Source organism: Euleptes europaea, chromosome 3 (assembly GCF_029931775.1).
Source record: "Euleptes europaea isolate rEulEur1 chromosome 3, rEulEur1.hap1, whole genome shotgun sequence".
Lineage (NCBI taxonomy): Eukaryota > Metazoa > Chordata > Lepidosauria > Squamata > Sphaerodactylidae > Euleptes > Euleptes europaea.
This window is the reverse complement of record NC_079314.1, coordinates 25,717,415-25,745,401: the sequence shown is the minus strand read 5'-3', so window position 1 is coordinate 25,745,401 and position 27,987 is coordinate 25,717,415. Positions and strand designations below refer to the sequence as shown.

Below are 27,987 nucleotides of genomic sequence, written 5' to 3'. Positions count from 1 at the left end.
ATTAGCCTCCGCCGCTCATTGGAGGAGTGGGGAATCAAACCCGGTTCTCCAGATCAGAGTCCACCACTCCAAACCACCTCTCTTAACCACTACACCACACTGGCTCTCTAAAAGGCTTTAGACATAAGAATCAGCAGCTTGCATTGAACTTAGAAGCAAATGGGTGTTCTTATGTTCAAAATAGCCAGCTTCAGATGAAAGACGAGCTGTCGCGTTTTGTTCTACTTGACACTTCCAAGATGTTTCTATGGGCAGCCCCTATGTAGAGCACGTAACAGTCCTCCAACCTAGAAGTTACATTAGCACGGATCACTGTAGTCTGGCTGAGTGAGTCTGAGAAGGAAGGTTGTTTATGAACAAAGTGTAATGGAAAGAAGGCGTTTTGGGTTGGCGAGGATGGATCCGGGAGCGCTCCCAAGCTCTTGACATGACTTGTTAGAGAGTTGCACCCTATGCAGAGCTGGCAGCTCGGTGCCTTCCATGCTACCGTCCTTCCCCACCAGCATAGCCTCTGTCTTATCTGGGTTCACTTTTGGCTTCACTTGACCGCCGCTGCAGCAGGATGTTAGTTCAGGACAGCCACAGCAACTTAATGGGGGTTTAGAGTAATTCAGAGCTGGGTGTTGTCAGCTTACTGATGAGCTATCTCTCAAATTTTTGTGGTTGTAAAGGGCTTTAAGCTTAGCCCAGGGGCCAACCTGAGATCATGAGTTTTTCTTGGTCCCACTGGACAAGACTCTTATCAGCTTGGTTTCCTGCTCTTGCATTGCTTTCAACACGTGTGGATGAAATGGCATTTGTAATGGAGCTAGTTGATTGTGGCTGCAGTGGTTTGGTGAAGCCAGGGGAGGTGTGAGTCTCTGGAAGAGGATTTGATTGCCCTTCAGTGTCTGAGATGCTTGGGGAAGGGGCTGGAAAACAAACTGCTCCCCACAGTGGCTGGCAGACTCTTCCCAAATTCTGGGACCTTGATTGTGACATGCACATTTCCGTACTGCCCTGAAAATGCTTGCCTGGAAATCCAGTTCACCAGATTAGAGTCCACTGCTCATCAAATCCGGTTCTTCAGATTAGAGTCCACCACTCCAAACCACCACTCTTAACCACTACAACACGCAGAGCAGATGCTCCACTGCTGATCCGTGGCCCCTCACCTTAATCTTTAGGACAGTAACTACAATTATGTTCATCCTTAAGAGGTAGAGAAGCCAGCTATTACCATGGGCTCCTTAAATAGCAGTAGAAAAATTTGTCTCATATTTTGAACCCAGCAGCTATCAAAGCAGAACACTTCAGAAAAGGAACTTCCTCAAACTTCTAAAAATATTGGTTTGGATCCCCTTGGAGTAATTTCTTGGATGGAGGGGATTTCTGTTCATGGAGTGCAGCTTCCTCCTCCTTTTGCAACCCAAAATATCCCCCTAAGTGTCCTTGGGGAAAGGGGACCCCCCCCCCATGGAACAGCATAGGGAAGGAGTCAGAGATCTGCAGTCGGAGGGGGGAACTGGTGAAAACTATTATTTTTATCCCACCTGGCTTCCAAGGACATCAGGGTAGCGTACACTGTCCACATACTCCTCTCCCCTTGCAACACAAGTGTAAGATAGATTAAGCTGAGAATACGTGACTAGGCCAATGTCACCCAGTGAGTTTGTGACAGATTGGGAGTTTGAATGTAGGTCTTTCTAGCGCTAGAATGCTACTATAACCACAATACCTCATTGTGTAAGTTCTGCATAAACAGCAAAACGTGATTGGTAGGTATTAAAAAGGCATGATACTAGAAGGACTTCACCTTCTGATACACAACCTTCAACTTCAGGATCTTTGGCAATTCCACAAATTTAAAAAAGTTGTTCAGATGTCTCAGGAATAGGTAAGCTTTCTCAATGGATATGAGAGGTGGTACAAGACCTGGTTGGAAATGTATTCAGCAGTCGTTTTTATGTGAGTGGTGAAAGTGGAGCACTTATGTAAAACACACTAGCTACACTTCAGAAGTAAATAAAAAGTCTTTGGCTCCAGGTACTCTTTCAGTGGGCAGGTCAAGAAGACAATGTTAGTTTGTTAAAATCAGAGCTGGGAAGTGGCTCCAGTTCAGAGGACTTTGTGATTTCTGGAGGAGAAGAGCCAGGCTTTTAAAGCCTCCCCTTGAAATTTCTTCACCTTTGACATCCATCCTTGAGGTGGTTAGAGAGGAAAATCTCATTAAACTTCCCTCACCTCCAGCATCTTTGTTGGTCACAGTTGGGCCTAATCATTGTCTGAAACCTTTTGCTCAACCAATAATGTTGAGATCTGCAAGTCTCATCTTTCATTTAAATTCACCATTAAGCCATTGCTTCATAGATTACCTGTTGTCTCCTGGTTAGCCTTTATGTCTAACAACCCTGTAAACAAAGTTTGCCTAGTAAACGTTGGGATGTGACGTCACCCCATGGGTCAGGAATGACCCGGTGCTTGCACAGGGGACTTTTACCTTTACCTTTTTTCATGGATTATCTGTTGTCTCCTGGTTAGCCTTCATGTCCTCTGTTGTTCTGTTTCTGAATTGACACCATGGCTTAGAGGAGCTCTTTTGACGAGAAAAATTCAAATACTGGATTTGGTGTAAACTATGCCAATTCAAGTTTTAGAAAGAACATTCTCTTGCAAAAATATGGGGCAGTTCTACACTTTGACTTTCAACAAAAAGAAAAAAAAGGACCTGAATTTTTCCTTTATCCCTGATGTGTAAACATACCAAGACTTTTCCCACATTTGGATATTGGGAGGCTGTTTCACATGATACTTCTTGCATAATAGTAACCATTAAGTTGGGGGAAACGTGTGCCAAATTTATATTTTGCTGTTGCTGTAGTCATCATCTTGCTTCAGCTTCTGCATGCTTGGCCTAATGATGGAGAGCAGATCCAGACAGCATTTTCTGCTAACAGAAGGGAAGGTATAATTTCCACCAATTTCCCCTTTCTGCTGCAGACCTCTGATTTGTCCTTCATACTGTTCTTGATGGTCCCTTGTCCCCCAGGAGCAGCATTTTGGGGAGGTCAGTGGACTGTGGTGGAAGGTAGAGAGGCAGGAAAGTTTGGTTGCCTTCCATTAGGAGACGACTTAGTCTGGATCCAATCCTGGCACTGTATCGCTAGGAATATTTCCCTGAAAACCAAATGATACACAAATGCATCAGTACGTGTGGCCTTGATGAGCTTTTACTACAACAGACCGGGCCACAATTGCATTTCTGCAGAAAACACTGGACAAGGAAGAACATCATAGCTTGTGGAGCCCTGTCATTCCTAGGTTGCTTGTTTCAGTTGTTTGCTGTGGCTTCTGTAGTAGCCTAGAGCCATATTTCCATGTTTTGTTTGTTATCAAGCTTAAATTCTTGCTAACATATGCAATTAATGGCTAGGGTTCTTTTTATAAGTCACAGTTTTGTGGGTCTGGCTCTGTTTAATTTGAGGTAGTAGCACTTCAGAGTGTTTCAAAGAGCTTGGGAAGCTGAGAGGGAGGTGCTTTGCTCTCTGTAGATCCTGTTTTAGTGTTCCTATTTATAGTGGTGCATGCGGCTTTGTTAGCGCACCTGATGAGTCTGTCGTATGCAATTTGTTTTTGAAATGCTTTGAAGATAGAAAGAACATTATAGAAAGGTTGTGTTTACTTCTATTCATAATGGTCTTGTGCAGACACTCCAATATAACTGTGCATGAACATGACTTAAAATGAGGGTAATGTGCACTCGAAGGTGTGTTGCATACAGAACGTCCCAAGTTCTACCTCTGTCATATCCAGTTAAAGACATTCTTTGATTGAGAGCTCCGAGAGCTGCTGCCAGTTGAGAGTAGGCAATGCTGAGCTTGATAGACCAATGTTCAGACTTGGTAATAAGGCAGCTGCAGCAGCAACTTGTTCAGTGCTGAGGGCGTATTTTGGAAATTTAAATTGGAAATAATGGTAATGAGCCATAGGGCAGCAGTGAACTTTGCATAATAAAGTGAACTTTGCATAATAGAGGTGTATATATTTAGCTTCAACAGTGGTGGTGTGTGTCGCTGCTTGTATTCCACTTCCCTGTTGAAACATGTGGCCTCCTGAAGCAGATCAATCATAAAATATCTGCCAAAACTATAGGAAAACCAGACAGTGTCCAGTTAAAATAAATTAAATGGCAACTTAGGCCAAAACTCCAATAGTCAATTAGGGTGGTGTCTGTTTAAGCGGTTAAGGGGAAGAAGCCATTCTAAAGAGCCAACCTCTGAACACCAGTGCAACGTCAAGGGAAGGCCTTTGGCCTGGTCTGATACAGCAGGGCTATTCTTGCAGAGGAAGGTTGAAATTACCTTCCTGCATGCGGGGTGAGAGGTGGTCAAGTGGTCCTCCCGAGGCAGGGAGTCCCATAGGAAGGCTGCTGTTGCGGAGAAGGTCATTGATTTGGCAGTCCTATGCGGATGGTGCCACAGCCTTTCCACCCAACTGTATTTGCAGAACGTTCTTCAAAGGTAACCCCATATAGTGGCTTGTATCTAACTACAGAGCTAAGAAATGTATGTGTCTTTAAGTTTTCTGAAGCAGGCATGCTCAAGTCTCAAGTCAAGATTATTGTATAAGGCCGTAGGCCATTACAATCTAAAACAGTATAGCAACAGGTTAAAATATACAAAACCAGAACCATTAAAAAAATACAAAAATTAAAATACGTCCATGCGGCTCTATCCAGCTTTACCACCTTTCATGGTTTTCTTCGCCCTGATTTTGTTGGCTGCCAGGCCATACAGTGCCATTCTTTGGGAAATATACGGGTCCTTAACTGACAGCAAATAGATTAATCTGTCACCATCAGATGATAATTGTGACGCTGGAAGAATGTTTGCCAGAAACATGTTCGGGGGGTGGGTGGTGGCCTGTGGTGGAATTGCAAATCACTGTTGCTTAAGAAAATTTAAATACCGTTAAGCCTTCAGAACATGGTTGCTGCACTAGGGGAGGCTAATGAGATGTATTACGGTAGCCAAATGTTTTGTTCAAGAAAGGTTGCAATTGGCATGTTGGGGAAAGGTGATCCTGTTAAATATAGTGCACACCAATCATGATCAAGTCCAAAGGTAAGCTTGGGTTTTTGATTTCAACACTTGAATGGGGATTGAAATATTCTTCACTTTGGGTCATGCTTTTGCTATATCTAGCTGTATCTGAAGAAGTGAACTGTGGCTCACGAAAGCTCATACCCCTGTCAGAATTTGTTGTTAGTCTTTAAGGTGCTACTGGACTCCTACTCTTTTCTTCTGCTTTTACTGTATTAATGTAGTGTCATAACTTCCTGAGAAACAGCATCAGTTTTGATAAATTTGAACACGAGTTATAAGCAGTATGCATATCTTTGTTTTACCTTCTTCTCAGTCTTCTACATGGCTGTCTTCATGTTCTCAAACTTCTTTAGTGAGCTCTGAGAACATCAGCTTTGGTAATATGACAATGGAGGGTGAGAGGTTCAAAACTGATAAAAGGAAATATTTCTTTACACAATACATAGTTAAATTGTGGAACTCCCTGCCCCATGATATGGTGATGGCTGCCGACTTGGAAGGCTTGAAGAAGGGAGTGGACATGCTCATGGAGGAGAGGGCTATTCATGGCTACTAGTAAAAATGGATACTAGTTATGATGCATACATATTCTCTCCAGGATCAGAGTAGCATGCAGAATATATTAGGTACTGCGAAACACAGGCAGGATGGTGCTGCTGCAGTCGTCTTGTTTGTGGGCTTCCTATAGGCACCTGGGCCCTGACCTGGATGGCCCAGGCTAGCCTGATCACGTCAGATCTCAGAAGCTAAGCAGGGTCAGCCCTGGTTAGTATTTGGATGGGAGACCACCAAGGAATACCAGGGATGCTGTGCAGAGGAAGGCACTGGCAAACCACCTCTGTTAGTCTCTTGCCATGAAAACCCAAAAAAGGGGTCACCATAAGTCGGCTGCGACTTGACGGCACTTCACACACACACACATAGGCACCTGGTTGGCCACTGTGTGAACAGACTGCTGGACTTGATGGGCCTTGGTCTGATCCAGCAGGGCCTTTCTTATGTTCTTAATACTGTTTGGATTGGAATGCAGCTACCTCCATGTGAACCTACGAAGGTCTCTCCTTTTCTGCTGCTTCTAGTAGAAATGAGTTGACTGGCCACATGGGTTTAGGGCTCTTTTCAAACTTGGTACGAAGGCAGTGGATTCATTCCCTCAGGGAAAACTGGCCATGCACCTTTCCGTGTGACGTTTCCTATTGTAATATAAAACTGCTTTTTGGGATTGCTGACCTGCCTATTGTTTCTGTGCTACTCTCTCAGCTAAGGCTTTCCAGGGAACTCACCCCCCCAAAATACTAAAACAGTAACACCAGTAATGAAAAGATTAAAATAGCAGCGCTGAAACTAAGGATAGCAATAGTTAGGATAAAAATAGAATTTTTAAAAAGGCAACAAAAATAGTGGCTTATGTCCAATAAGATCCTCTCGTGGGAGCTGGTCCCGCAGTGATACTTTCCTACTTCCCCTCCCTTCTGCTGCTCACTGAGTGCTCTTTGGATCCCCCCCCCTTGGAGTGGGGATTAGTACACCCCCAGGAACAGCATGAGGGACCCAAGTGGGCATCTGAACTGGGAGGGGGGAATTGGTGGAAATTGCTTCCCCTCCTTCCTTGTGGAGTTGGAAATGCCCTTAAGTCTTTGCAACTGTGTCACTGGATGCAGGCCAGTGAATTTGTTTAAAAAATCAGATAGTAGATGAATACAGTAACATAAAAACATTTCCTCGGGAGGTGGTGAGCTCTCCTTCCCTGGAGATTTTTAAGAAGAGGCTAGATGGTCATCTGTCAGCAGTGCTGATTCTATGACCTTAGGCAGATCATGAGAAGGGAGGGCACCTTGGCCATCTTCTGGGCATGTAATAGGGGTCACTGGATGTGTGTGGGGGGGAGGTAGTTGTGAATTTCCTGCATTGTGCAGGGGGTTGGACTAGATGACCCTAGTGGTCCCTTCCAACGCTATGATTCTACTATCTAATATAAAGGAGTAGCAATCTAAAACAGTAAAGGCCACTGCAGCTCAGCTGTTAAAAGGGGTTTCCAACAAGCCCTTAATAGCTGCTATCGGATCCTTCTAGCTCGCTGAATTTGGTTGGGGCTTTCATTTTGCTTTGTGCTTTCATGCATATTTAGTTTTGTTTTTTTACAGTACCTCTGTTGGTTTTTAATTGTTTGCTTTCAAGGTCTTTTAGCTTCCCCGAGGGACCTTCTGTAAGCCACAAAGTGGGATACACGTTTTAAATATGCACGATTTTATGTTGCTAGTTCTAATTGCCCTCCTACTAGAATGATAACTATGAATGCGTTTTTTTATTTTTGAAAATGATTTCTCTTGGTTTCTCACAAGTATGATGAGAGCCAGCTTCCTAAGTCAGCGACTTTATGATTTACTAAGGTAACCCAAGTTAATCCTGTTTTCATTCAGGAACTCTGCCCAAATTCTGACCTAGAAATTTAACTTCCTTAGCCACATCCAGGTAGCCTGTAATGCTTCTAAGTCCTGACCACTAATTCAGAGGAGTTGAATTAATATACCATTCTTAAAATATCTTGTAAAGCTTCCAATTTCCTCACTTCCAAAGTTACTTGTTTATGCTAAGAATAAAACTCCCTGGTAATTACAGGTTTGTGCAGTGCTGTTCTCTAAAGGCATCATTTAATCCTTGCATTGTTGGCTAAACAAAGGGCCAGGAGGTTTCTTTACTCGGAGAAAGGAAGTAACTGCCTGATCTGGGCTTGACATCCATATTAGGCATAAACTAAATATAGGACTGTAAGTGAAGTAACATCTGTGGATTTTCATGAGGGCAATGAGATCAGTCATTGCTACTGGATAGCCTTCAAGTTCTTTCCTCCTATAGTTCTAATTTTTTTTTCTTGCCGACTGTATTAAAGAGTTTTTGTTCTGTACTTTGCGGTGATTTTTTTAAAGGTTAGTAGCTTTTACAGGGAATGGATTTTGCTAAAAATACAAGTTTGAGGTAAAGCGACTGATATGGACGTACAAAAGACCACGGTTCTTACCCTGCAGGTTTTCATTGTGAAGTAAAACGTGTGAAGTTGATAGGCTGACTTTCTGATTTTCATGGCTGGTGATCTTCATGGCTGTATACAGGGTGAAATCTGGGCTGAGTACTTTTAAAAAGACATGTCTATCTAAAAAAATTATACTGCGCTTTTCTTACCAGTGGGGACCCAAAGTGGCCTCCTCTCCTCCACTTTATCCTCACAACAACCCTCTGAGGTAGGTTAGACTGTGAATGTGTGACTGGCCCAAGATCAACCTGCAGAGTGGGGATTCGAACTTGGAGTCTACCAGAATCTAGAACCCAGCTACTGTAGAACTAGTATTCATCCAGCATTGTTAACCCACTGGTAACTTTACAAATGTAGTGGGGTTGGGCTGGGGTTGCCAACCTCCAGGTACTAGCTGGAGATCTCCCACTATGACAACTGATCTCCAGGCGATAGAGATCAGTTTCCCTGGAGGAAATTGGCTGCTTTGGCAATTGGACTCTATGGCATTGAAGTCCCTCCCCTCCCCAAACTCCGCCCTCCTCAGGCTCTGCCCCAGAAACCTCCCGCCAGTGGTGAAGAGGGACCTGGCAACCCTGGGTTGGGGTGATAGCTGAGCCTGGATGGAGAAGAACCTGCTCACTCAGATTTCCTGACTGTAGCCGTTTCCCAGTCCTTTGCTAGCTGAGATAAGTGAAATGGATTGGACCGGATAGCAAGCAGCAGCCGGGCCAAGTTTGCTCCTGAGCAAAACTTTCCTTTTCCCATTTCATACAATTTCATAAGTTCTCCCAGGCTGTTATTTTCTTAACTTTTAAGCCATTACAAGAGTGCTAAGATCATGGGTTTCTTGCTAACGTGCATATATATCGTTTGCGCAAGTGCTGGTCACACAACTAGGGGCTTGCTTTAGCTTTTTCTCCCCTGGATGTACTGTGAGGTATTATAAAAATCTCCAGAATTGATTTGACCAGCAACCAATGCCGGACACACAAAAGGAACGTGTACAGAATTCTGTACAGAGCTACATATTCCAAATCCCAAGGAGCTGTCCACTATATCATACTGTGCGTGTGTAAAGTAATTTTACTTCTGAGTTGGTCTCTGAGCAACTATAGTCTGGAAACTATAACCTGGGTTAGCAAATATATATGATGCCTATAATGTTTGAGAATCTGTAGGCTGTATTGAAATTCAGTTTTGTACCTGTATCCAGCGTGGTGTAGTGGTTAAGAGTGGTGGTTTGGAGCGGTGGACTCTAATCTGGAGAACTGGGTTCGATTCTCCATTCTTTCACATGAGCGGCAGACTCTAATCTGGTGAACTGGGTTGGTTTCCCCACTCCTGCACATGAAGCCAGCTGGGTGACCTTGGGCTAGTCACAGTTCTCTCCGAACTCTTTCAGACCCACCTACCTCACAGGGTGTCTGTTGTGGGGAGGGGAAGAGAAGGTGATTATAAACTAGTTTGATTCTTTCTTAAGTGGAAGAGAAAGTTGGCATATAAAAACCAACTCTTCTTCTGCTGCTTTGAAGCCTGCTTTTAACTACCCATCTCTTTTTTTTCTTTGTTTCTTTAATTCGAAACTTAGAAGAACATGACTGAGTTAGCCTGTGTGTAATAGCTTTTCCTAAGAGCTGTAAATCGACTTTTTATGTGAAATCTGGTATATGTGTGTTTCTTTGCTTAATCTAAATTGTAAAATGTTTCCAGTAGAAATATCTCTTTGGAAGAGCTGTGATGCCATAGGAATAAAAGCTGAGTGCCAGGAGTATAATTTGCTTTGTATTTCAAAATTTGAAGAAGCTGGAAGGGTTAGCCGCTGTTGTTTTAGTATGGATTTGAAAGCTTGTCTTGTTTTTTTGCAGTGAGGCCAGGTGAAAGCTTGGGGGGGGGGGGTAGGGGTTCTTGTGCTGCTGCCAAAGCACATACTGTACTGTGGTTACTAACACAGAAGAGCAAAGTACTTGGACAATAGCTCTTTAGCTCTGCTCCCCCCCCCCATACATAGCATTGAATCCCAAGCATGTTTTTAAAGTATAGAACAAACAGGCCTGCTGGCAACCATTTTTTGTAATCTTCCCTCTTCAAATACTGCAATGCTTTATCTTGAGCTTGGCGAGACAGAGGGGCTGTCGACAACAATCGTACTGGAGTACAAGAACCTAGTTTATGATAGCAAAATAAATACCACCCCCTTAAACATGACAGGCCCAGATCGACTCCGGAGGGACTGCAGCATTTCTGGCACGATGGTAGATTCTTCCATTGCTTGTTTAAGTTGTGATATGTTTATATTTGCTATGACCTCGAGAGAGAGTCGAAGCCACCCAGTGAGCTTCAAGCCTGCATGAATTCAAGTCAGGGTCTCCCAGATCAGAGTTGGTGAGTGGTGTCCTACCGAAGATACGGTCTGGGTGGACCCTAAATGGGGTGAGCCATCCTGCCGGATTTGCAGGAAGATAGCTGGCGGTTCCATGTGTTTCAGTGTCTTTGTTTTGCTCCCGAAGATGATATATCTCGGTCCACCAAAGAAATTACTGTGCACTTACATCTCGTTCTTCAAACGTTTACCAAATCAGAGTTGGCAGCCATGACCTGTGGAGTTTAGATAGTACGAATGCCCACAGGGCTAATCTTTAATTTTGACTTTATTGTATAGTGCTTTGCTTTGAAAGGACTTCAGAAACAGTACAGTAATCCAGCCTTTTCCCCGAGGTACGATGCTGAATACTCAAGAGATTCTGAACAACTACAGTATTTTAATTGTGCAGCTATTAATTGTCTAATGGCAAACCAACCCATAAACATAGTCTGCCTAGTAAACGTCGGGATGTGACATCACCCCATGGGTCAGAAATGATCCGGTGCTTGCACAGGGGACTACCTTTACTTTATTTAATTGTCTACCATGTGAGAGCTTCCCTTGGGCTAGTGCTTTCATTGCAGGGAAACGACCACTTTAAGCCCCCCTCTGCTGTGTTAAAATTGATAATATTTCCCCTCACTGATTGCATTCACACATAACAAACCATAGCTTGGTGTTACAGAAAATGACATCTTGAAATCCTCGGGTCTCTGAGTGTTCCTTCCTCACCTCCTTCCTTTTTGTAGCTTAGAAATGAACCTCTTCCATGCTTTTTTGTGGTTTCACCTTGGTCTCAAACTGTGGTTTGCTTTTGGGCCTCCAAAGCATGGTTTAATCCTGGTTTAGGAGGCAGGTGGGAGTATGCTACCCTGATGACTTTCATATGTGAACACAGCAACTGAATCAATATTTTGTCACAAAAATGCCATCTTTCCCCTCCCCCCTCTGTCTGTCTGTCTGTCTCTGTCTCCTCCTATTTGATTAACTTTTAAAGACCTGATAACCAATCATTACAAGCACAGGCCTACCAATGGCAATGGATTCTGTATGTGTTTGTGTGGATTTAGACTTTTTTTGTTTTGCTTTACATAAAGTCCCTTTGTTCTTCATTAATGTATGCACTTGCCGTGTGTCGTCATTCCTGTATTGTTGTGGTTCTAGCTACAGATTTATTGTATCTAGCCGAAGGCCATTACAATCAAGTAGACACAGTCCACTCAGATTCAACAAGAAAACAGTTAAGGTTGTCTTTTTGGTACTAAATCTGCCCTTACCTTACAGATGGCCAGAGCAAGCCTTTGTTTAAGCGTAGTTTGCCAGACATCAATGAAATTGGGAGTGGGGGGTTCAGAGGAGATGTAGGCTACTTTTTTTGAATAAATCTGCATGCCATACCTACATGTATTGATGGAACTGGTTCCATATTTCTAACTGGTAATGCATTCTTCTTTGTTCTGCTGGTTCTCACTAGGATAGCTATGTTCTGCAAAACACTGAGTTACTGGTTGTGTGTGTGTTTTTAAAAATAAAACATGTGCATTTCTGTGGGAACCAATATACATTATCTTCTGCACTTAATCAGACAAATGTATGGAACTAGGGGTTCCATCCTTTTTCCAGCTTGTGGGCACCTTTGGAATTCTGACATAGGGTGGGTGGCTGCAGCCACAGAATAGCTATGGCAGGAGATGGAGCAAACAGAATTAAGGGAATGAGCTTACACATAACTAATAATAACTCTTCACCATTTCTGGTGGAATATCTGTTTAACAAGATGTCTTTTAAAATGTACACAGTACATAACCTCTGATTTGTTTTGATGCACAACCTGTACTCTGTACAAAAGGCTACTGCTAGGACAGAATATGGAGAAACAGAATGGTTTCCAGTTGGCAAAGGTATCAGACAAGGATGTATTTTATCTCCCTATCTCTTCAATCTTTATGCAGAACATATCATAAGGAAAACTGGATTAGAATTAGGTGAAGGTGGAGGGAAAAATGGTGGAAGGAACATTAACAATTTGTGATATGCAGATGATATCCCATTACTGGCAGAAAATAGTGAAGACTTGAAACGACTCCTGATGAAGGTTAAAGCAGAAAGTGCCAAAGCAGGATTACAGCTGAACATCAAGAAGACAAAAGTAACTACTACTGGGGAATTTAAGGTCGACGATGAGCAAAATTGAAATTGTTCAAGGAATGTGGGTTCCTTTGAAATGTTGTGTTGGAGGAGATTTTTACAGATACTGTGGAGCACCAAAAAGACAAATGTGTGGGTTCTAAATCAAATCAAGCCTGAACTCTCCCTCAACGCTAAATTAATTAGAGGATATTATGCTTTGGTCACATTATGAGAAGACAAGAGCCACTGGAAAGACAATAATGCTAGGAAAAGTTGAAGTCAGGAAGAAAAGAGGAAGACCCAACATGAGATTGATGGACTCAATCAAGGAAGCCACAACCCTCAGTTTGCAAGACCTGAGCAAGGCTGTTAATGATAGGATGTTTTGGAAGTCATTAATTTATAGAGTCACCATAAGTCAGAAGTGACTTGCTGGCACTTAACACACACATGAGTGCATCACATAATGAAGAAAAGGTGGTGAAATAGTAGGGCTTCTGCATTTCATGTCATGAGTATCTAAGGCCAAGCTGGACTGAAATGAAGCATGTGTAATATCACTCTGGTCTCCTTTAGAAAAAGGCATTTCTTGTGGGGCATTTGGGATTAGAGAAGTAGAAAGGGATCTGGGGTTTTCCCCCCGACCAGCTGTTTATCTGGTCCAAACTGACAGAGATCACAAAAATCACAGGGAGGGGGAGATGGTTTTCTGTGGAGAGGAAAGGGTCTCCTTCCCTTTGCTCTCTCTTAGATCTGATTCATCCCTCCAGGAGTGGCTTTTCCTGCTTAAAGTAAAAAGGGCAATGATACGCATATCTGCATGTGTAAAGTCTAATTCGATCCTGATAATGTTGGCTGTTTTGGCCAAGCAATATGTTTGACATAAGCTTAAGAATGTGACTGAATTAGCTACTGCTTCTGGTACTGGGAGTTCTCATTTTAAATTTGGAACCCAAAGAAAAGGAGTAACTTAGGAGAAAGTTGGATTTGCAGAAGCTGAAACTTGGTAGGCGATTTCTCTGGTGCTCCAGTTGACTCTGCTGCTGTTCTGCAAAAGCTGGGCCCCATGACCTTCAGCTTCCATCTTGTGTATTTCTGCAGAGAAGCGTTTTTTTAAAAAAAGGCTTTTAGCAGTAGTGACCTCATCTGTCATGAACTTTTCACTCTTGCCCTTTTAAACATTTGGTGGACCGAAGTAAGTGAGATGGAAACAGTTCATGAACACATGAAGCTGCCTTATACTGAATCAAACCCTTGGTCCATCAAAGTCAGTATTGTCTGCTCAGACTGGCAGTGGCTCTCCAGGGTCTCAGGCAGAGGTCTTTCACATCACCTACTTGCCTAGTCCCTTTAACTGGAGATGCCGGGGATTGAACCTGGGGCCTTCTGCATGCCAAGCAGATGCTCTACAAACTGAGCCACAGCCCCTCCCTCCTCTCTCTTGGAAGCTTGGTTGTAGAACGCTGGCTGTAAAACTGAAAATTGGAATATGGCGCCCGTTGTCCCACTTTAAATAGCAAACTTGCCAGCCAGTCTTGTTGGTGTCAGTTGAGTCCAAAAAAGTATGCAGAGTACGAGTGAACAGAAAAGGTTTAGAGGTAAAATTAAGTAGCAACAGTTTCTAGTCAAATTGATTGCCTACTTTGCTAGAACATAAGAGCAGCCTTGCTGGATCAGACCAGTGGTCCATCAAGTCCAGTATCCTGTCTTACACAGTTGCTAACCAGTTACTCTGGAGGGCCAACAAGGCATAGAAGAAGAAGAGTTGGCTTTTATATGCTGACTTTCTCTACCACTTAAGGAAGTATCAAACAGGTTTACAATCACCTTCCCCTCCCCAACAACAGACACCCTGTGAGGTAGATGAGGCTGAGAGAGCTGTGACTAGCCCAAGGTCACCCAGCTGGCTTAATGCATAGGAGTGGAAAAACAAATCCAGTTCTCCAGATTAGAGTCCATCAGAGAATTTGGAAGAGCGTTACAGTGCAATCCTAAAGATTCTGGGAGTAAGGCCCACTGAAAAGACCTGAGCACAATTCTGAGTGCACCTGCTTAAAATTGCTTTCTTAGAACTTTATTTTCTGTTGACTGATTTTTCTAAACACTTGCAGTTCAATCTTAATAAATGCTTATGTATTCATGTAGAGGTGTGCATATTCTAATCCATGGCGGCCTTTGATTTTATCCCCTCCACAAAAACAACAACAACTCAGCTTTGCTATTCTAGTTGCAAATCTGGTTCAGGGGGAAATGGCAGAGAAGAAATAAAAACCATCCCGAGTCCTTTTTATTGAGTTCGCAAGGATGAAAAACAAGCTACAAAAGCAATTTGTGGTGCTGACTGTTCCGGACTGCATCACGCAGAGTCTTATGAAAACACACCTGTTGTGGTTTTGGGCTGAAGCCGTGGAAGGATCACTGACTTCAGCCAGGGCATGTGGTTAATGTAACTCTGTAGACAGCTTTCAAGAACTGAATAGCGCTCTCCTGGAAAAGCTGCTTTCTTTGGATGAATTCAGACTTGGCGAAAACAGTCTCATCAACTAATTGTTAGTAATCAATTTAAAAAATATATATATTTTAAAAATAATTTTTATTAAAAAAAATTCCAAAACAAACCAACATAACAATCTCAATCATTCAGATACATACAGTGTGAGCAATCTTTCAAGGAGTTTGTTTTGGATTAATCGTGTCAATGCTGGTTCTGTGACCTTAGGCAGATCTTGAGAGGGAGGGCATCTTGGCCATCTTCTGGGCATGGAGTAGGGGTCACTGGGGGTGTGAGGGGGGAGGTAGTTGTGAATTTCCTGCATTTCCTGCATTTGTTTAATCAATAATCTACCTAAATCCTTTATCCATATTTCCACTACTTTCCGGGCTATTGTAGCAATACTTGATACTTTAATTCTATTTCCCATTCTATACTTCACTTTTATTCTTTGTCTGCTGAATTTTTAAAATATATTGGTGGGAGATAGGAATGGCATGGGAGGGAAGAGAAGACATAAATGGTAGGCTCTTCTCCGTCCCCGTACCTGTTTGCTTGAGTGTAGGGTTGCCAACAATCTGGAGGAAAATGTCTTGCCCCCTTAACAGAGGCTCAGTGGGATGTTACTTACCTTTGTTCTGCGAAAAACTTCTGTTGCCCATTTCTGCACATCGTCTCAAATTATAGGAGTATCCTACGTGGAACTGAATACTGTGTGTGATATATAATTGATTGTTTCATAACTGAAAATGGAACTTTAAATGGGGCTGAAGAAAAGAATCTGAAACAGCCGTCCCCCATCTTTCCCCCCCAAAAAAAGGCATCTTTTGGGGAATTTTGTACCATTCATGGACTTTTGGATGATCAATTAAGAGATATATACCCAGAAGATTTCAACACCAATTTGAATTGCATAGAGACTGCATCAAACGTACACGTGTATATATTGTATATATTCTCTAAGATTTATGTTTATGTATCCCACTGTGTTCTGTAGATGTCATATGTTTAAACACCAATAAGCATTTTGATACTTTTGTACTTGGAGACTTGTGCAATTTTTCCTAACCTACGGTATTAGCACAGAGGTGCCTTCTTTTTGGATTGCAACCTCCAGGTACTAGCTGGAGATCTCCTGCTATTACAACTGATCTCCATCCGATAGTGATCACTTCACCTGGAGAAAAATGGCCGCTTTGGCCATTGGACTCCTTGGCATTGAAGTCCCTCCCTTCCCCAAACCCTGCCCTCCTCATTCTCTGCCCCAAAAACCTCCTGCTGGTGGCAAAGAGGGACCTGGCAACCCTACTGTTAAAGGGGCAGGACTTTCCCCCTAAATTGTTGCAAGCCCTGCTGGTTATATTGTCCCACAATTCCATAGGGCAGGGTAGCTGTTTCTATCTGTCCCCATTTCTGGGTGACAGTCCCTTGGGAAATTGAACTGGATGGAAAATATACATAACCCAGACTGTCGCTTGCGTAACTGCTTGCAGGGTCATGCCTTGACACACCCTATTAGCAGAGATGCCCTAAACATGAAGATCGTGCCTTTTTATGCAGAATCTAGCAACTGTGACTAGCCTGGCTGGTCTGTGCTTTGATCAGCTGGCTGATGAGTGTTAATTCTTAATCTGTGCAAGTCTGCTGTCTGCTTTGGCATGAGAGAGAGAGAGGCTATCAGCATTTCAGAAATATTTTCCACCACCCTTTTGTCAAGATGCCTTGGCACTCCCTCCCTGGCTTATTGAAAATGCTAAATATTTTGATCTCATTAACTCATCATTATGGAGAGCCCATTAAGGAAAATGCAATTTTCTGAATTTCCTAAGACTTCTGTTGCCTCTCTTTTCATTGAAGAAGCTGGGGATGCATGAGATTGTTTCTAGAATGTGGGTTCTAAACTCAACTAGCTTGTTCTGCCTTGCAGCTCCACAAAGCTTGCCTCACATTTCTGTTGTATGTTGAAGCAGTCAGTCCCTAATTGAACCCATATTTCTATTGTTGGGCTATCCTGTTCCTGCCTTTGGCTACTTCCATCCTAATCACGCTGGCAGGGATCCTGCTTTCTGCAGCTTTCCTGTATCATTCTCAGGAGTTACATTTTTAAGCAATTGCTTTGTGTTTGTTACTTCGTAATCCCTCCTTGAGACAGATGGATTTCTCAAAGGATTTCACGAAAGGCAACCAACCGGAAACAATAAGTGGCTACCATTGAAGAGTGCTCAGTTAAAACTCTTGCCAAACAATTTTCTTGCATGCCTGGTATTTTTATTTTGTGTTTTTCTTCTCATGTTCAGTCTTGTGTGTGTGTATTTTTAAAAAGGACTCCAGGCACTGTAAATGTAAAAGTAAAGTGAATGTCCTCATTAGTGTGAGAGAGTATCAGTTGTAGGGTTGCCAGGTCCCTCTTTGCCACCGGTGGGAGGTTTTTGGGATGGAGCCTGAGGAGGGTGGGGTTTGGGGAAGGGAGGGACTTCAGTGCCATAGAGATCAATTGCCAAAGCAACCATTTTCTCCAGGTCCAATTGCCGAAGCAACCATTTTCTCCAGGTGAACTGATCTCTTATCGGCTGGAGATCAGTTGTAATAGCAGATCTCCAGCTACTACCTGGAAGTTAAGTAATCAAAGATTAACACCTCTGTACTAGTACCTAAGGTTAGAAAATAAGTACAGAACAAATCACTATAGCCAAATACTCAAAAACTGTAATAAGCATAAGCAAACATCAAATATTATACAGTAACTATCAATCCAAGGTAAGTGTCTACAAGAGAGTAACAATCAATCCAAAGGTGAGTGTCTACAAAAGAGTAAGTCACAGTCAATCCAGCTTGGAAGTCTTCAAAAGAAGAAAAGGTAAATAGGGATATGATCATTTCAAGTCTTCCTCAGTCCCGTTTAGTTTGAGTCTTAACAAGTACACGTGTTTCAATGCAAGCTTTCAAAGCCAGTGGTAATAATCTCCCATAGGGATGAAGAAAAGAAGTAGAATTAATATTTCATATCTTATGATTTCCAAACAAGGATATTCTCCAGTACATGGTTGCACAGACAAGTTCAATAATTTACAATGTTCCCAAATAGGATACAATGAGTAGCCATATTGTCTAGTTTGACTTAAACCAGCTCTCCAAGTTCTTGGGAACAGAAAGAGCTTTCCTATCACCTGCCACCAGAAATCCCCGGCTTCTCTGTTAACGGGATTGTACCTGGGACCTTGTGCATGCCAAGCAGGCACTCTGCCACTGAGCCACAGCCCTCCCCTGGACTTGCTGAAGGCAAAGGACAGCTTCATGGGCAGGCAAGGACTGGAAATTTTCTGCCGTATCCGAACAAATCTATCCACCATATATTAACTCCTGTGAAAACAACAACACATACTTAGAACCACCACTTACAGTTCTTGGTTTTGCCTGTTGGCAGTTGAGTTTAAATGCCATTAAGGTGCTTTTTAGTTGCTTTGCCAGTTACATGGTAGCTCTGGCTTGCTAGAAGATCATCTGCATAACCCAGTGCTGTGGACATGACCACATTCACTGGAGTCTTTCTCAGAGAATTTGGGGGCAAGCACAGTACAGAAATGGCAGAGTCCCACATTTGAGGGGATATTCTCTTCAGGAAGTCTGTCTTCCTCTTAGTTATAGTGCGTGTGTGCGGTCCCCCCCCGTCAAGTCACAGCTGACTTATGGTGACCCCTTAAGGGTTTTCAAGGCAAGAGACATTCGGAGGTGGTTTGCCACGCGGGCTGGGAGAAGTTGGAGGAAACTGACTGGCCCAAGGTCACCCAGCAGGCTTCATGTGAAGGAGCAGGGAATCCAACCTGGTTCAACAGATTAGAGTCTGCTGCTCTTAACCACTACACCATGCTGGCTCTTAGTTATTGTACATTGTAGGAAAGACTTTTGTTTTGTATTTCTGCCTGACCTCCTTGCTGTATTGAGATACAAAATAAGAAAATCACTTTACTATTACAATGCATGGCTAGCTGCGCAAATGTCTCTCTTCAGACGTGAAGCACTTTAGAAAATTGGATTATTGGTCTGTAAGAAGAAAAGTTCTCTTGGGTTCTGTGATGTAATCCTTAGAATTGCTCATGAAAGTCTTTGTAAACCTGTGAAGATCTTGTTTTTGCTATAAGCAAACCTTTGTGACGTGCAGTTTAACTATTTTGAGGACTTCGAAGACTGGCAGAACTCGCTTACGGGGTGTCCCTTGAGCTTCCAGGTCCCTTCATTTTATGTTAACATTCTTTTACTCCTACTCTAAAACCCTAGCCCTTTTTCCTCCTTGCTGCCCTCCTGATAAACTAGCGCAGCTTACAGTAGTTGCAGACTTTGGTATTTCAACTTCGAATTTTTAAAAAATGGCTCTTGAATGCAAGCAGTTGCTTGACAGAATCCTTTTGAGCAACGAAGCCAGAATTTTCTTGGCATTCCTATGCCATTCTTTTTGCACTGTGTGATCAGAATATTTTGGGATGCTTTGAGAAATAGCAATGGAAAAGACTGCATGGATACACAATGTTTATTTATTTTTCTTTTTGAAGGGAAGCCTTCTATCCAAAACTAGGTTCGGGTTATATTTTGCATCTAAGTTACTGTTTTGGTAAGAGATGGCATTTCTACATATTTGGAAAGTGCCTTGTCTGTTAAACTGGAGGCAAATGATGATCTGGGTTTGTACCCGGTAAAGCTGCCATTTGGGTAGGACAAAACGGCTTTGGAAGTTTGCTGCTCAGAACTAGTCTGCTTAACAAATGTTGAATTCCAGAAATGCTTTACATCTGCAAGCAATTAGGGTTAAAATTATTTTCTCTCCTGCTTTCCTAGAACAGTAAGGCTTCTCTCCCTTTCTTTTGAGGCTGAGGCTGCAGTAAAGGCTTGTTTAAGAATCTCCGTGAGCTGTACCAAATGTTGTAGAATCATAGAGCTATAAGAAGGTAGAATCCTCACCTAATTGTGGCCTTGGCTGAGGTAGAGATTCTCCCACCTGAACATCCATAGCAGCAGACCTTCAGTTCATCAGGCTGATGAGGGGCCACTGTTTACCAGTTCATAGGTGACGTGTAAGGATGTGTCACTGGCCACCAAGAATAGATTAATTCATGCCATCGTATTCCCTATTACTATGTTTGGGTGTGAAAGGTGGACATTGAAGAAAGCTGATAGGAAGAAAGTAGATTCCTTTGAAATGAGGTGTTGGAGGAGAGTGTTATGGATACTGTGGACCGTCAAAATAACAAACCAGTGGGTTATAGATCAAATCAAGACCGAATTGACCCTAGAAGCTAAAATGACTAAACTGAGGCTGTTGTATTTTGGTCACATCATGAGATGACAAGAGTCACTGGAAAAGACCGTCATAATACGAAAAGTTGAGGGCAGCAGGAAAAGAGGAAGACCCAACAAGAGATAGACTGACTCAATAAAGGAAGCCACGGTCCTCAGTTTGCAAGATCTGAGCAAGGATGTCAAAGATAGCACATTTTGGAGGACTTTCATTCATAGGGTCGCCATGAGTCGGAAGCGACTTGATGGCACTTAATACACACACACACAGGTGACTGGGAGAAGTAATAAGTTTTAAAAGTAACACCGAAGCCAGATGGCGTGAGCAGGTGATCTTTTATGTGTTGAGTTGCACACCTTCCCAAGCTGCCATATGCAGCTTGCATTCTAAATGCTGAATTTTGAAATTCAGGCTTTTGCTTACTGCTTCAGCTCATCTAGATAGAGATGCTCTGTTATGCAAACTTCAGCTCATCTAGATAGAGATGCTCTGTTATGCAAACTTCAGCTCATCTGGATAGAGATGTTCTGTTATGTAAACTCAGCTCATCTAGATAGAGATGTACTGTTATGCTCTTGGTAATGAAACATTTGCCAATACCTTGCAAGTGCAAGCTATTTGTGTGTGAAGTCCGACTCGTGGCGACCCTATGAATCAGTGTCCTCCAAAATGTCCTATCTTTGACAGCCTTGCTCAGATCTTGCCAATTGAGGGCTGTGGCTTCCTTTATTGAGTCAATCCATCTCTTGTTGGGTCTTCCTCTTTTCCTGCTGCCCTCAACTTTTCCTAGCATGACTATGGCTTAAATTGTATTTTACCTTTGGGAGGGGGAGCAGCCCTTTTTTTCTGTCCTGGATCAGGAAAGGCAAGGTACTTCCTGAGAAACTTAGTGTCTTGGGATTAACCACAGTACCACATGGTCTTCTGAGATAGATAAGCATAAAATGCAGTAACAAGACCGCTAAACAAGTTATAGGGAACATCGTCCTGCTAGTGTGGGAAGAGCTGCTGATTGACTTCTGGCCACAGTCAAAATCCTGGTTCTTGCCTTTAGATCCCTTGGCGGCCAAGAAGCCCGGGTGTTTAAAACTGTTCCTATAGGAATCTGTGCCACAATCACCTTTGGAAACCTGGTTCTGTCACTGTCTTTTCATCTTTTCTTTGTTATGTCCAGACTCTGGAAAATAGGATTTTCAGGTCCCTCAGCCATTGGCGGGAGATTTTTAGGGTGGAGCCTGAGGAAGGTGGGGATTGGGGAGGGGAGGGCCTTCAAGGCCATCGAGTCCAATTGCCAGAGCAACCATTTTCTCTAGGTGAACTGATCTCCATTGGCTAGAGATTAATTGTAATAGCAGGAGATCTCCAGCTAATATTGGTGGTTGGCAACCCTACTGGAAAACCCTTTCTAGAACTGGTTGGCTGAGGCTGCTGAATTTGGCATCAGGTTAAAGCTTTAAAAAAAACCTTGGGCGTGTGTTTTTGTTAAAGGTAAAGGTCCCCTGTGCAAGCACCAGGTCATTCCTGACCCATGGGGTGACATCAGATCCCGACGTTTACTAGGCAGACTATGTTTACGGGATGGTTTGCCAGTGCCTTCCTCAGTCATCTTCCCTTTACCCCAGCAAGCTGGGTACTCATTTTACCGACCTCGGAAGGATGGAAGGCTGAGTCAACCTTGAGCCGGCTACCTGAAACCAATTTCTGATGGGATTGAACTCCGGTCATGAGCAGAGCTTGGACTGCAGTACTGCAGCTTACCACTCTGCGCTACGGGGCTCCTGAGTTTTTATTAACCTGTGCTTAAACTTTACCCTTTGGGTTTTTGCTTCCACTATACTGGTTTTATGATGTGAACTGAAAATGCTTCAAGGATAAAATGTTAGAATGGCAACCGCAGGAGGATACTCTTGAGAGAGATGTCTATTATGTGGGTGGCCATTTTTCTCAGTGTGTTTGCTTGAGTTGGGGTACAGTCTCAGTGGCCAAGGTCTTCCTGGAGCTGCTAATTTGGGTCTGTTCAAAATACCTTGGGTTCTGGTCAGACTTTGCAGAGATTTGAAAGCATTTGGCCTTCCTAATATGCTTTGACTCCCCCCCCCAAGAAAGACAGATCAACATTATTGACTTGAAGTTCTGATAATTGTCTTGCTGAATTGCTCTGTTCATTGTATAAATGTGTCAGATATGAAACTGCTGGTTTATGCCTACTGTGCGTTTGATTGTGACAATTGTAATTATGTATTTAGAATGTTATCCCGCCTTCCATCCAAGAAGATAAGAGCAGAGTAAAAGGTGCTCCCCCACCAGCAAAGTTATCTTTTGAATAGCTCCTTAAGATTGGTTAGTCTGAGAAAATGGCTGGCCAAAGATCACATAATGAGTTCTTGGTAAAATGAAAATTTGAATTGGTCTAAACTAACCGTTGTACCATACTATGTAGTCTTGACAGTGGCTGTTTTACAGTTGGTAGTTTATAGAAGAGTATCCATCTGCCTAAATGCATGGAGGGTTTGGATTAGATTTTTGCATCTCTTATGGCCCTGTGGTCTTGTGACGTGGGAATTGTTAGGTTACAGCCCTGGTAACTTTTTCCAGCCACTGCCCGCTTCTGTTGAATTTGCTACTAGAATATCTTTTATGTTTCTTTAAATTACTTTCGAATTTCTCCACTGGTAGCAATTGGCTCACCCAAACAATACATCTCCTTGTATGAAGTTGAGCCGAATGCATACAAAATGTCATCATTCAGTCCAAAAGAAAGGCAGTTTTGGGCCAAGCAAGTGCACGGCTGAAGCCACACAGCCCTGATATGTCTCTGTATTGCATGATAAGGCTATACCAAAAAGGGCAATCTTGTCACTTCCAGGAATTGAACTAGCTGTGTCAGGGAGGGCCGTGACATTGCTACACAGTATAGGTGCTTTGATTTGAAAGATGAATGGCTTTCCATGGCACAAACCTAGGCAAGGAAGTCTCTGGGTCTCATGCTGGATGCAGTTCAATAGCTATTTACAGAATTTTTGTCACTGGCAAATGCTTGGTAATTAGCAGCGCTTTCCAGGCTGAAGTGCTGAACCCTCATTCCAGACTCCAGCTGCATACCTGCTTCACATTTCTTAAGAGCCCCTTTAACACAACTATGAGAGGGAGGGGCATCTTGGCCATCTTCTGGGCATGGAGTAGGGGTCACTGGGGGTGTGTGGGGGAGGTAGTTGTGAAATTCCTGCATTGTGCAGGGGGTTGGACTAGATGACCCTGGTGGTACCTTCCAACTCTATGATTCTATGACCTTTTGTATTTGCTCCGCCCCGCATCGAAACATTCACTGAAGGAATCATGAAGAATCATAGCAGCAGCCTAGCTATGCAAATGACAATCGCTAATGACTATGCAAATGAAGGAGCAGATGAGGGGGGGTGATGGAATTTGTTTGACTTTATCCTCTTGCATCGGGACCGTGATTAGTTATTTTAAAAGTTGGATTTTAAAAAAGAGCTTTGAGCGAGCATCAAAATCGACCCTGCATAAATGGCCACTAAGTTTTTTGAGAGCAGGGCCTATGCAGCCCACAAGCCCTGTCTGGGGGGCTAGCAGGTGCTTGACACACACCCCCGCCACATTTTTGTGCCACACAGACCACTAAAACAAGAGATGCGCTGAACCCTTGGTAGGTTTGATTTGCATCACACGCTGTACAGCCCTGTCTCAAAGTTTGTGTGGATAACTTATTTTGTTAGTGTTAAACAGCCATCTTGGGCTGCTTTTGGTGAGCCAGCTGTAGTTTATTTACTCTGGCACACCCTGGCAATATGGGTTTTACTGTCCTGTTTACTGAATTGACACTACCCAGGGTAATTCTTTTATTTTTCAGAGGAGTGCTAATTTTCTAGGTCCTTCTCTTGCAGAAGAAGGACCATTACGCATTTTTTAAAACTTTTATGCGGGAAAAATGGGTTAGAATAGTCACCTGCTCATTTGGGAAGATTTGAGGGGAGCTTCTAGTAACAAGTTAGAAGATAGATCTGCACATATGGTCCAGAAGAAGAAGAGTTGGTTTTTATATGGTGACTTTCTCTACCGCTTAAAGGAGAATCAAACCAGCTTACAATCACCTTCCCTTCCCCTCCCCACAACAGACATCCTGTGAGGTAGGTGGGGTTGAGAGAGCTGTGACTAGCCCAAGGTCACCCAGCTGGTTTCATGGGGAGGAGTGGGGAAACCAACCCAATTCACCAGGTTATCGTCCACCGCTCATGTGGAGGAGTGGGGAATCAAACCTGGTTCTCCAGATTAGAGTCCACCGCTCCAAACCACCGTTCTTAACCATCACTCTTACTAATGGCTTTTTCTTCTTTTTCTGCAGGCTGGCAGCGATGGAGAAAGCATAGGAAACTGCCCTTTTTCTCAGAGACTCTTCATGATCCTTTGGCTCAAGGGCGTGGTGTTTAGTGTTACGACAGTCGACTTGAAAAGGTAGGATAAGTGCAATTTCATGAGACCTCTTCCTCCGTATCTAGTTGTCCGGATTCTAGTTGTGCCCTGGTGGTTGGGGGGTGAAGGAGGGGAGTGGAACCAGTGTGGCTGCTTATTCAGACGCTTTTGCTGCAGCTCAGCTAAATATACATTACACTGGGATGTGAATTTGTATCATATGACTTTTTTGTTCCGCTATGCACTGTTGGTGGAGCTTTGTTGACGGGACTCGAGTAATCACGTTAGTTGGCAAGGATCAGTTGCTGGACTTCAAAATCCGCCAGGTTCCTACCAGTACAAAAATTCATAAGCGAGTGCTTTGTGGAGTGCAGGGAAAAAAGTTAATCTTACAGATTTACGGTTCTGTGGCAGGAGCTTTCCTTAGCGAAGTCTTGTTAAATATAGTTATTTGCGAACAAGAGGGTATTTCCAGTCCAGTTTCTGTCCGTAGCCATGGACACAAACAAAAATATTCATGGAGTTAATGGGGGCATGCCAGCTCTCCCCCCCCCCCCCACTGAGTGCTCATATGTTTTCTGCCTCTCTACAGTCACTAAAGACAGAGGCTTCATTCTTTTTCCTGTTCTGGAATGCAACTTGTGTGCAGGAATTAAGACTTCTTTTGTTGACAGGAGCAGGGCTGCAGAATTGAGTTTCTCTGGGAATTGAGGGCAAGTTTGTGTTTTGATTTTTTTAATATCCTCTTTCGTAAAAGTCTAATCCAGTGGTGTTCTTGGGTTCTTCTGAAGCTTATGGGGAGGGTCCTCTGGCAGCGATGTCTGACAGAGATCCCTTGAAAGGCAGCTTGTTGTCTCCTGCCAACCTTACCCTGCAGTGTGCAGCTACTATTTGTTTGGTGCATTGGAAGGCCTCCTCGGTTCACACAGGGTGACGGCCAAGCCCAGTGTTCCCCTGTGCCCAGAACACTCTTGGTTTCTCATATCCTTTCTAATGCATGATGTTGCTTCAGCGGTCAAATCAGTGGAGAGGGAATTCCCTGAAGGTAGGAAGTTTGAAAGCCTTTGGTCTAACCTGCTGACTGCTGCCTTAGTAATGCTTCCAGCCAGTGTGGTGAGCTGGTTAAGAGTGGTGGTTTGGAGCGGTGGACATTAATCTGGAGAACCAGGTTTGATTCCCCACTCCTCCACATGAGCGGTGGACTCAGATCTGGAGAACCTGGGTTCGATTACCCGTTCCTCCACATGAAGGGTGACCTTGGGTTAGTCACAGTTCTCTTAGAGCTCTCTCAGCCCCACCTACCTCACAGGGTGTCTGTTGTGGGGAGGGGAAGGTGATTGTAAGCCGGTTTGATTCTTAAGTGGTAGAGAAAGTTGGCATATAAAACCCAACTCCTCCTCCATCTCCTCCTCCTCTTTCTCCTCCTCCTCCAAAATTTATAATTGGAGGGGTTTAGAAATGGAATCCTCCATTCCAAGGTCCCAGAGCTCAAACCTCTTGGAAAGGTGAGAGTGGTTTGGCCTTCTGCAGTTCCTTTCTGCTGCGATTGCACCTTTTCCCTGCAAGTGTATGTGACTGCAGTGGGAAAGAACAGTGGTTGTGGCCTCCTTTAAGCCAGCTGGGTACCATGGGGTCTCCCATTTCCCATGTTTTCCCAGTAGTGCTGGGTGCTGCATGCCAGCCTAACAGAAGCCATCCAAATAGACTTGGGTGGGAGAGCAGTAGGGGACTGTGTCATGAGTCAGCCTGCAGAGAGTCAGCCTGCAGAGACCTCCTCTGACGAAGAGGAAGTAGAGGCCAGAATAGAGGTTCAACCAAAGTCAGGAGATGACTCGCCATGCCTGCAGTCTGCCAGCTCAAGGACTCCAGTTGGATCTGACACCTTTCAACATGCAGTGTCTCCAGAGGCCTCGCCAAGGCCACTGGAGCAGAAAAGAAAACAGGTTCGTCTGGCAATGCAGCAGAGACGGCAGAGTGTTAGGCTGAAGGCTTTACACAGGAACCTCCCCAGTAGCAGTGATGAGGAAGAGCAGGGCTGAAGCACCACCTGTGAACTCAGCCTCATCAGCATCAGCTGGCTCTGCTACAGCAGCAGGGGAAGGGATTTAAGCCATCAGTTAGGCTTGGCTGTTGTGCAAGCAACTTGTCACCAACCTCCTGGTATACAGGCCTTGTTTCCCTGCTGTCCTTTGGATTCCTGGTACCCTGACTTCTTGGACTGGCTCTGACTAACACCTTGGACATCCCTTGCCTGTATTGATATCTCGGACTCTGCCTTCACTGTGAATGACCTTGGACTGTTCCCCAGACTACGCTTACAACTTACAGCCCTCGCTCCTCGCCTGCACCACGACAGACTGCGGGTGAAGGTTAAGGCAAGCAAGCTCTCCTGGGCCTAAAGTGGGCTAGACCCAAGTTTCAGTGAACTCATACCTGTTTAAATTGAGCCTGGAGGATCTCACCCTCCACTAGTTTCGGCGTCTGTCCCATAGTTAAAAAACAAAACAAAAGAAACACCTATGATTAGGCTATTCTCTGGGCGTATGTCCAGGGAGTCTTACAAAATCCCAGGTGACACACACCATGATGACATGCAGCTAGTGCTGCTGCCCCCTTGCCAGGCTGGCAGAGACGGATACTCTTTCGACTGGCATATTTATAGCAATGTTCCGTGATTCACTGCTGTAGCTGGTCTCCTTCAGGCAAAACGGCCTCCACCCCAGACACTCAGAACTTGCTTCTGTCCCCTTTTGGCCATGTCTCTGTTAGGCTTACCTTAATCAGGGCTGGGGGGGGGGGTGGCGTGGATCCCAGGGGCTTGATTGCCCATGCGTCTAACTATTTGATACCTGTGCCTGAAAAGTCCTCCTCTCTCCCTTCCCTAGAAATTGGAAATAATTCTCCTAGTTTGAATTTCTCACCTTGAAGCCAGCGTCATGTAGTCATGGATAAAGTGTAGGCAATGGACCTAGAGATCCATGTTCACTGTAGCTCATCGGGTAACATTGAATAAATCTCCACGTCTCAGCTGGATCTACCTTGCAAGGCTATTGTGAGTGTACAACAGGATAAGATCGTGTATGCCAGCATGGTGTAGTGGTTAAGAGTGGTGGTTTGGAGCCGTGGACTCTGATCTGGAGAACTGGGTTGGTTTCCCCATTCCTCCACATGAAGCCAGCTGGGTGG

At 43.8% G+C, this 27,987-nt stretch overlaps 1 protein-coding gene across 1 annotated transcript in view; it reads left to right on the top strand.

Moving 5' to 3' along the window:
- Positions 1-27,987, top strand: part of CLIC4 (chloride intracellular channel 4) — a 60,323-nt gene that overhangs the window by 10,563 nt on the left and 21,773 nt on the right. The window contains exon 2 of the mRNA XM_056846694.1: positions 24,734-24,843. Within this exon, the coding sequence (XP_056702672.1) occupies positions 24,734-24,843 (110 nt within the window). The remainder of the gene's footprint in view (positions 1-24,733; positions 24,844-27,987) is intronic.